The sequence below is a fragment of the Oratosquilla oratoria genome, chromosome 36, assembly GCF_046742065.1.
Source record: "Oratosquilla oratoria isolate Oo_2021 chromosome 36, ASM4674206v1, whole genome shotgun sequence".
NCBI lineage: Eukaryota > Metazoa > Arthropoda > Malacostraca > Stomatopoda > Squillidae > Oratosquilla > Oratosquilla oratoria.
The window spans coordinates 23,586,880-23,597,381 of NC_134812.1; the positions used below are offsets into that span (position 1 = coordinate 23,586,880).

The following is a 10,502-nucleotide window of genomic DNA, read 5'->3' on the forward strand; positions in this document are numbered from 1 at the left end:
CAATATGCTTGACTACTTTTTCTTTACTAATGCTGATATTAGACTACTTTCTTCATCCCCTCTGAAAATCGGATCGCAGTTACCTTCTCCCTTTAGGCCCTTTATTACTATTTAAGCTCTGAAACTCCACTCAAAGACACAGTCATCCTGTTGGGGGTGCTCACTTACCGGTATTCTGGAGTATGAAGTCAGCTGGAGTCCCATCTGGTCCACTTCGGATCGGTTGGCGGAGGACGTCGAAGACGACGACGACGATGACGAAGGGGCTGAGACCGCCCTCAGGTTCTTGACATTGAACTCACGTTCTCCTTCCCCGTACTTCCGGTACACCATCTCACGTCGCGATCGTGAGTCCTCACGAGACGAGAAATCTCGTTCCCTTTCACCGTATTCCCGGTAACCTGACTCACGCCGAGACCGTGAATGAACGGCGGCGGGAGAGGAAGAGGAAGAAGTCGAGCTCGAGTCTTCAGCTTCTGATGCTCGAGAGCCTCGACTACCGGATGAGGACACCTTATCGGGACCCCCGAAGAACTCCTGGAAGTTCGGCGCCCTTGGCGGAGGATGGGGCGGTTCGGCAGGTAGATTCAGGCTGCTCCCCTCGGGAGTAAAAGCAGGAGCTTGGAGCCTATCCTCTACGAGTAACAGGTGGAGGCCATTTATTCGTTCTTTCAGGAGCCCAATATCCCGCTCTAGACTGAGCGACCTCCCCATGCAGAGACTGTCCGATTCCCTCATCCCGAGGTAGAGGAAGAGAAATGAACCGATGTGGGAGAGGAATAAGGCAACGCACACACCTGCCACCAGGATCCCGCCGACCTTTCCGCCCCCGCCGCCCCAACAGGTACGACCCCCGTCCGACAACCCTCCACCGTCTGGGTCATAGTCGTCAGTAAGTTTCTTCTTTTCTTCCCTGACCTTCATGGTGTGGATGGGGTTATTGACGAAGGTGTCGAGGGCGAGGCAGAGGAAGGAGAGGAGGGAGAAGAGGAGGGAGAGGAGGAGAAGGAGTAAGAGAGGGGGGAATGGGGATAAGAGAGGAGCAGGAGATAAGGAAGATAGTATTAGGGAAGGTGAAGGAACCAGATCCTCTTAAAAGCACAAGATGGTCTCAAAAGCGTGGTCGCCGACTGCGATCAAAATTCTTTTTTTGGTTTTCTTATTTATTTCTATTTCTTTAATCGGAAAAAAGATTCTGGTGACACCATCGATTTCTCTCACTTGTATCAAATTTCACCGTGGATCACGACCCGAATCAATCAGCACATGTGCACGACCAAAAATTGAAACAATACTCCAGGGTTCACTATCGTAAATTGCCTAAAATCTGATCAGATCTGAAACAAAATTATATTTTCAAATAATGTGTGAAGACAATGTGTTACATCTTAACTCTTTCATTGCCATTCACGATTTGTACACAAGTTCTAGTTGTCTCTTGGTAATTCTATTCAGCTTCGGAGAAATCCCTGCGCAACGAAGAAACTTGTTTCAATCATCCCTCTCACTATTCCTTTCATTTTATACATGTGCTCTGGGTAATGCCACACTATTTTAATCAGCCGAAGGAGACCTAAGCAGTTAAAGGCTCCGAAGAATGACAACAGAAATGAAATGGCCCCAAAATAATTTCTGAACAGGTCAGAGAAGAACAAGAATAGTAATAATAATGATAAAAGTCAAAGGAAGTAAAATCCTCTTGAACTTCTTTTTTCAAGTCTTCATCCTCAGAAATCCTCAAGAAGTTTTAAAGCGGTATTATGGTCCATTTCTTGTAACCAGTTCCCGTGTACACTTGTTGATATAGTCTTCCTAAAATTCTGATGTCGAGAGGTACTCCAGTATTAATCAGTCATCCCATTCTAAAAGAATCTTATCGATTTTCTTCCTTCAGATATACGATCATCTGGACTCTCTTTTTAACACACCGCTCCTTATTCAGGAATTCATAACAACAATAACAGAAAGATAAGAAGAACAGATCTATTCTCAAACTCATCAGAATCCACGACACACGTGGTGGTCACCCTTCTAATCACTTTCCCTGCTCGAAACAATTCACATTACTCCGCTCACAGGGAAGAGATCCTACCAACCCAGGCAGTCGCGGGCTGCCAACGTGTGGTCACGAGAAGGACGCGTCCTTGCACCTCGTCGCCAGGACGAACACTGAGGAGAGCCAGAACCCAACTGGGCTCAACTGCCTCGGCTCTTGCCGTTTTCCTCGCGGGGCTCACGGATTCTGCCGCTGCCGCTGCTGCTGCTCCTGTGTTGTTGGTGCTGGTAGGAAACCAACTGGTTGACTGTGGTCTGGCGAAGGGGAACTTAAAGAGGGAAGTGGGAGGAGAAGGACGAGCAGGTGGAGAAGGAGGGGGAGACGGAAGAGAGGAGGAGGAGGAGGAGGAGGAGGAGGAGAAGGAGGAGGAGGAGAAGGAGGAGGAGGAGGAGGAGGAGAAGGAGGAGGAGGAGGAGGAGGAGGAGGAGGAGGAGGAGGAGGAGGAGGAGGAGGAGGACTATGACATTGGACGAGGAGGACGATGGTCCGGGATTTCGAGGAGGAGAGGGAATAGGAGGAGTAAGGGTCTGAACAAGGAAGAGATTGAGGTAAGAGAAGAGGGGAATGGTACTGGGCAAGGGGAGAGGGAAAAGAAGGAAAAGTAGACAGAGAAAGAAGAGGAGAGGCATGGGAAGGAAGGGAAGGAAAGGGTGGGATATATGCTTCACAAGAATCAGGCGCCGGAGGATAAGAAAGAAGAGGAAGAAGAGAAGAAAGGATAGACGAACGTAGAATAGAAGAGGATAGGAAAAGGGAAAAAACGTAAAAGAACAGGAGGGAAAGAAAATGTAAATAATTGATGAGGAGGACAAGGAGGAAAAGGGGTATGAGGAGGAGACGAATGAATGAGAAAAATAAAACGAAAAAAAAAACGAGGAAGACGAGGAAGAGTACGAAAGAATTACACACACACGCAAAAAAAGGGGGGGAGGGGGAAGACTCCGAAGTGAAAGAAGATTCTGCACAGGAAGGGGAAGAGGAAGAAAAGTTTTTAAGTTTACCGAAGGAAACGAGTATCGCCATCTGGTGGAAAGTGAGAAAAGAGGGGACGCGGTGACAAGACACTGTCATGAAGGGAAGGGAAGGAAGGGGAGCGGAGGGAAGGGAAGGGAAGGGGAGGGGAGGATCGGAGAGGGAGGGGGAAGGAGGAGAAAGGTAGAGAGGGTTAGGGTGGGAGAAAGCATGGGAGACAAAAGAAGAGTGGGGGGAAAGGGAAGGCAATGGAGGGGAGGGGAAGGGAGGGATGGAGAGGGGAAGGGAGGGATGGAGATGGGAAGGGTGGGAGACAAAAGGAGAGGCAAGGGGATGAAGGGAAGGAGAAAGGAGGGATGGAGAGGGGAAGGGTGGGGGAAAGCATGGGAGGCAAAAGGAGATGGAGGAGGAGGCAAGGGGATGGAGGGGACGAGAGTGGAGGGGAGGGGATAGAGAGGGGAAGGGTGGGAGACAGCATAGGAGAGAAATGAATAGAAGGGGGGAAGGCAAGAGGATGGAGAGGAGGAGAGGGGACGGGGTTAAAGTGGAGGGGAGGAGTGGAGGGCAGGAGTGGAGGACAATGAAGTGGAGGGGAGGAGTGGAGGACAATGAAGTGGAGGGGAGGAGTGGAGGGGAGGAGTGGAGGACAATGGAGCGGAGGGGAGGAGTGGAGGACAATGAAGTGGAGGAAGGATACGGATGGGGAGGGTAGAGCAAGGGAGTGGAAGGAAGAGGAATTTAGGGAACTTGAGAAGAGGGGAGAGAAAGGAAATAAAAAGATGGAAGGCTAAGGGAAGGAAGGAATTTTTGATGAGAGGGAAGGAAAAGGGAAGGAAGTGAAGAAAAGGAAAGGAAAGGGAATGAAAGAAAGCAAAGGGTTGGGAAGAAGGGGAAGAGGATTGGGGAGAACGGACGAGATAAGGGAAGTGAAGGGAAGTGGGTAGGTAGAGGAAGACGAAGGAAGTGAAGGAAGAAGTGAAGGGGAGGAAGTGAAGGGAAGAATAGGGAAAGGACGAGAAAGGAGAGAGAAGAGAGGAAGTGAAGTAAACCAAAATAAAGAGAAGGGAAGAGAAATACGAAGGAAATGAGGTAAGGAAACACAAAGGAAAGGAAGAGAAGGAGAAAGGGAAGAAAATGGAGGGAAAGGAGTGGGAAGAAGGGAAACGCAAGAAGGCAATGAAAGGAAAGGAAGGTATAGGAAAGGAAAGGGAAGAAGAGGTGGGAAGGGAGAGGAAGACGAGGTAAAGTGAAGGAAAGAGAGTTAAGTGACAAGAAGAGAGGGGAAAGAAGAGCGAGAGAAGGAGAGTGGGGGGAAGAATAATGAAAGATAAAAAAAGAGGAGAAACAGAGAAGGAAGTGAAGGAAAGGAAAAAAGGAAATAAAAGAAAGAGGAGGGATGAGAAGAGGAGGGATGAGAAGAGAAAATAGGAAATGGAGAGAAGGAACAGAAAGACGAAGGAAGGGTAGCAAAGGAAAATGCTAAAGTAGAAAGAAAAAAAAAGAAAAATGGAAGGGAAGGGAAGGAAAGGGAAGGGAAGGGAAGGGAAGGGAAGGGAAGGGAAGGGAAGGGAAGGGAAGGGAAGGGAAGGGAAGGGAAGGGAAGGGAAGGGAAGAGAAGGGAAGGGAAGGGAAGGGAAGGGAAGGGAAGGGAAAGGAAGGGAAGGGAAGGGAAGGGAAGAGAAGGGAAGGGAAGGGAAGGGAAGGGAAGGGAAGGAAAGGGAAGGGAAGGGAAGGGAAGGGAAAAGAAAGTAAGGAAAGAGATTGGGAAGGAGAGAGGAGGGAAGGGTAAAGTGAAGAGAAAAAGAGAGGACATAGGAGACCAAGAGAGAGGAGGAAAGGGAAAGAAAGGAAAGGTTGTGGAGAAAAAGGTGGGGACCCCACGCCAATAGGCCTGCAGCTACGCCGAAGCCATCACCTTTGCCCTATGTGCACGGGCTACAAGGACAGGTAACAGTCATTGATGGGAATCGGAAAGAAATGCAGGATTCGAACCCACGATATGCGAAAGCGAGACCAGTACGTTTCCCATTACGATACCAGTGCACATGTCAGGGGAAGGGAAGGGGAACGAAAAATGAATGGAAGACCAAATGGCAAGATAAGGAAAAAAAAAAGGGAAAAGAAAAGGAAAGAAGGGGAATGAGGGAATGATTCCACAAAGGAGAAGAAAGAGAGAGAGAGAGAGAGAGAGAGAGAGAGAGAGAGAGAGAGAGAGAGAGAGAGAGAGAGAGAGAGAGAGAGAGAGAGAGAGAGAGAGAGAGAGAGAGAGAGAGAGAGAGAGAGAGAGAGAGAGAGAGAGAGAGAGAGAGAGAGAGAGAGAGAGAGAGAGAGAGAGAGAGAGAGAGAGAGAGAGAGAGAGAGAGAGAGAGAGAGAGAGAGAGAGAGAGAGAGAGAGAGAGAGAGAGAGAGAGATATGACATGAATAGTAAAAGGATTGGAACGGATGATAGAAAGACAATTCGAGAAAGGGTGCAGAGCGAACAGATATGGCAGCACTTTAACGAGATTTCTATTTGCTTTGGTGTTGTAACTATTATGAAAAGAAAATTTCAGTTGCAGTGATGCCTTTCGTATGATGAAATCACGCTGTAGCGGAGCTTTGAATCTGGGTCCTCTAGGTAAGGAGTACAGTCTGCAACTATCTAGCCACTTAAATGGTTAACAAGATTAGAACCTGATACAACCTGTAGGCTAGGAAGTAGCGTCTATTGCACCTGCGACCCAACCACCTGAAGTGTTCACCCGACTTCAATCTCATCAGTGGACATGGCAACATTTGAACGAGACTTTCATTCACTTAACTGATGTAACTATTATGGAACAAATCGTTTGTTGTGACGATGCCTTTATGGGATGAAATATAGAAGCAGCTGAGCCTCTGACCCCGGGGGCCTTAAGATAATTACAGTATAATACCATTTTGCCACGCTAAGGATTTACACCCGATATACAATCCTATCTTATTTATTAGACTATCATAGAACAAATAATTAGTCGTAGTAATATCTTTCATATAATCAAATCCAGTAGTCGCCTAGCCTCGATCCCAGATGATCAAGATTAGGAATTCAGTCTGCTACTATTTTGCCACGCTGGGAAGCGGTGTCGACCATACCCACGGCCCGCTCACAGAATATCCAATGTTAGAAGAAAACCACAATGAAAGAAAGATGTAAGGGACTTAGAGGAAAATAATTTGTAGTAATTTAATTGGGAGTGAAGAGTGGCTTATAAGAAACTTGATGATGATATGGTTTAACGTCACAAACTGACAACATATCGGAAGGCTAGGATGGTGCCCCTCACAGATGGCTTTGTGGCGTGGAATTTAATGAACCATACCCTTGGTTCAACTTCGCTGGTGACAGGGTTCGAACCGCCATCCCCTCGACCTTCGCCGTAAGTAACGACACCCTAACCCGCTCAGCCAGTGAGCTTATACGAAACTTGAAGAGGGAAAAGGATGAGTGGAACTGTGGCAGCGAGGTTACTTAACAAATGAATGCAGGGGTAAAGGTGAATATGAAGATGTAAAAACGAAGACAGATTGAAATAGGAAAAATACAGTATTTGATTAAATTCTCTGAAATATAGAAATATTGCGCTGCTCATTTAAAACGGTATTCATATATGTTTTGTGGCTGAACACATACAAACAAATAACTGAACATATATACATTCATATATACCCACCTACCTACCTACTTACCTACCTACCAGTACATACATACATACATATATTTATACATAATACATAGTTACATACACACACAAATACATACATACACACATACATGCATGCATACATGCATACTCACATCAATACATATATACATACACACATACATACGTGCATATATACATACATATCTACATACATACACAAATATACATACGAGTACATACATATAAACACACATATATACATACACACATACATACATACATACATACATACATACATACATACATACATACATACATACATACATACATACATACATACATAAATACATACATACAAATGTCTAGACAGTTTTCCTCGCATATGAGATTGCAAAATATGAGATTGCAAAATATGAGATTGCAAAATCGCGCAAAACTACCAAGCAAGCTCCATACTTAATCACCCATTCTTTTCTCCCATCTGCTTGTTTCATCTATACTGTATATATAGTTGTAGCTTGAGCCCTTCTTCCTCCTTCCGTCCCTGAGTTCTTTGACCTTTTTCCTTCTCATTCACCTCCCGAATCTATACAAGAGTTTTTCCATTTAAAGTGAGCGAAAATTTGTTTGATGGTCATATTAGGAGTTGGAATACTGTACCTGCACTCCTCTCTTGCACATCGGGATGCATGGATAAAGGCAATAATAGGCAATCACGTAAAAATGGAAAATGACAACACCACTCCCAAAGAAAACTTTCCAACAGGTTAACATAACGGAGTGTGTGTCCATTCAAGACGTTCTTTCTCTTGACTAATGTCCTCTACACTTCTGTCACTCTTTTTTATCTTGTTTATTTATCTGTTCATTTATTCATTAACTATTATCTACTTTATTTTATCTATTTATTTATCTATTTATTTTATTTTATCTATCTATTTTCATTTATTCTATATATCTATTTGTATAATTTATCTATTTGATTTGATTTTTATAATTTCATTTATCTATCTATTTATTTATCTATTTTATCATTATTGTTATTATTATTATTTTTATTTATTTATTTATTTATTTTGTTTTTTGCAGCTCCTCCGACATTTCTTTTGCCCCCTCAACCTCTCCTGTCCCTGCGAACCTTGGCCACCCTTTAGGTCACTTTCCTCTGACCTAGCGAAGCCTTTGACATTCAGATTCGCAACGCAGAATTCCTTGGCCCTGATGCTCCCTTTTACAAATTTTCAATAATGCAAAAATAGCAACACTGGTATAATGATAACAATGATTATATTAATATTGATGATGATATTAACAAAAACAACAATAGCAATAACAACAACAATAATATTATTAGTTATAATAATAAACAATAGTAATATATATATATATATATATATATATATATATATATTGATAAGTATTTTAGACAAATTATTTGGATGATGGAGAACATATATACAGGGGAAGGCTCGGAACCCTATACACTCTAACGTTTCGTTCGCGTAGAACTTCTTCAGAGAGTGTATGTAGAACTGCAATTGGAGTTTATGTACTAAATCTAATTATCTTTTCGGACACTTGGGAAAGGTCGTTTTTCTGGCGTGTTTTAGAATTAAAATACTAGTTTCTTTAGCTAAATTGATAAACCCTCCTCGATGATTCGATGAATTATTAGTAGAAATATATGCTGATTCAACAATTCTTCTAGTGAATTTATCAAAACCTTTATGTAGCACTTCAGCTTCTCTCCAGTTTGGTAAATGATCGAATTTTTCCGCATGAACTACTAAAGAATTAGATGTCCTATGTGCTTTTATGTCGTTTTTATGTTCATAAATTCTTTTTTCTAATCCTCTTGACGATTCGCCATAATAAGCCATTGAGCAACTATTGCACGGGATTTTGTATACGACGCTGTTTTCGGAATTGGTTCTCTTTTCAGAAGTCTTTATTAAATCACCTATCCTCTTGTTAGTTATTTTAGCTATGTTTATACCCGATTTTGTTAAATATTTGTCTATTATTGGTGACGTTTCTGAGCCAGGTACTGATATAAAATTTGTATTATTTTTATTTTTATCATTTCTCTTTTTCTTTCCGCAATTGTAAATATTTATTGCTTTTCTTTTTGTTCTTTTCAACATTCCCTCTGGATATCCAAGTTTGTCAAAGGTTTTCATAATGTAATCAAACCTTTGACAAACTTGGATATCCAGAGGGAATGTTGAAAAGAACAAAAAGAAAAGCAATAAATATTTACAATCGCGGAAAGAAAGAGAGAAATGATAAAAATAAAAATAATACAAATTTTATATCAGTACCTGGCTCAGAAACGTCACCAATAATAGACAAATATTTAACAAAATCGGGTATAAACATAGCTAAAATAACTAACAAGAGGATAGGTGATTTAATAAAGACTTCTGAAAAGAGAACCAATTCCGAAAACAGCGTCGTATACAAAATCCCGTGCAATAGTTGCTCAATGGCTTATTATGGCGAATCGTCAAGAGGATTAGAAAAAAGAATTTATGAACATAAAAAACGACATAAAAGCACATAGGACATCTAATTCTTTAGTAGTTCATGCGGAAAAATTCGATCATTTACCAAACTGGAGAGAAGCTGAAGTGCTACATAAAGGTTTTGATAAATTCACTAGAAGAATTGTTGAATCAGCATATATTTCTACTAATAATTCATCGAATCATCGAGGAGGGTTTATCAATTTAGCTAAAGAAACTAGTATTTTAATTCTAAAACACGCCAGAAAAACGACCTTTCCCAAGTGTCCGAAAAGATAATTAGATTTAGTACATAAACTCCAATTGCAGTTCTACATACACTCTCTGAAGAAGTTCTACGCGAACGAAACGTTAGAGTGTATAGGGTTCCGAGCCTTCCCCTGTATATATGTTCTCCATCATCCAAATAATATATATATATATATATACATATATATGTATAGACATACCATATACTAACGGCTTTTTCCCTCTTACAAAGGGATTGGAGATTGTTAAAGAAATGGAGAAAAGTTGAAGATAAGCCAGCTGTTGTTTGCCGACAACACTGCGCTTGTAGCAGGATCAGAGGAGGGATTCAGGAAGTTAGTGACAGAGTTTGGGAAGGTGTGTGAAAGAAGGAAGTTGAAGATAAATGTGGGTAAAAGTAAGGTGATGAGATGTACGAGGGGAGAAAGTGGCAGTAGACCGGAAGTGAGTATTAAGGGAGAGAGACTGGGGGAAGTGGATATTTTCAGATACTTGAGTGCGAATGTGGCGAGAAATTAAGGAGTGGAGGTGGAGGTAGAATGTATATTGAGAGAAGCAAGTAAATGCCTTAGGGGATTAAAAAGTGTAATGAGAAATAGACATTTGGGAATGGATTCTAAGAGGAGATTGTATGAAGGAGTGATTGTGCCGACAACACTGTATGGGGCAGAAACATGGAACATAAGAGAGGAAGAGAGAAGGATTTTGAATGTGTTTGAGATGAGGTGTCTGAGAAGTATGACAGGGGCTACTAGGCTGGATAGAATGAGGAATGAGGAGATGAGGAGGTGAACGGGAGTGGAAAGGGAGTTGGGAGATAGGATGAAGGAAAGAGTATTGGCATGGTTTTGACACATGGAAAGAATGAGTGAAGAAAGACTAGTAAAAGAGGTGTGAAAGGCAGATGTGGAAGGAGTGAACATAAGGGGTCGACCTAGGATGAAATGGATGGATGGGGTAAAAGTGGCTTTGGGGAAGAGGGGAATGTCTGTTGAGGAAGGATGAGAGAGGACAGAAGACAGGGGTGAATGGAG

The 10,502-nt window shown here is 42.6% G+C and overlaps 1 protein-coding gene across 1 annotated transcript in view; it reads right to left on the bottom strand.

Annotated features, from left to right (window-relative positions):
* LOC143019047 (uncharacterized) overlaps positions 1-2,179 on the bottom strand; it is an 8,793-nt gene extending 6,614 nt beyond the window's left edge. Inside the window, exons 1-2 of the mRNA XM_076174748.1 lie at positions 2,093-2,179; positions 169-1,337 (exon numbers count right to left, since the gene is read on the bottom strand). Coding sequence (XP_076030863.1) covers positions 169-924 — 756 coding nt within the window. The 5' untranslated portion in view covers positions 925-1,337; positions 2,093-2,179. The remainder of the gene's footprint in view (positions 1-168; positions 1,338-2,092) is intronic.
* Between the last annotated feature and the right edge of the window lie 8,323 nt (positions 2,180-10,502).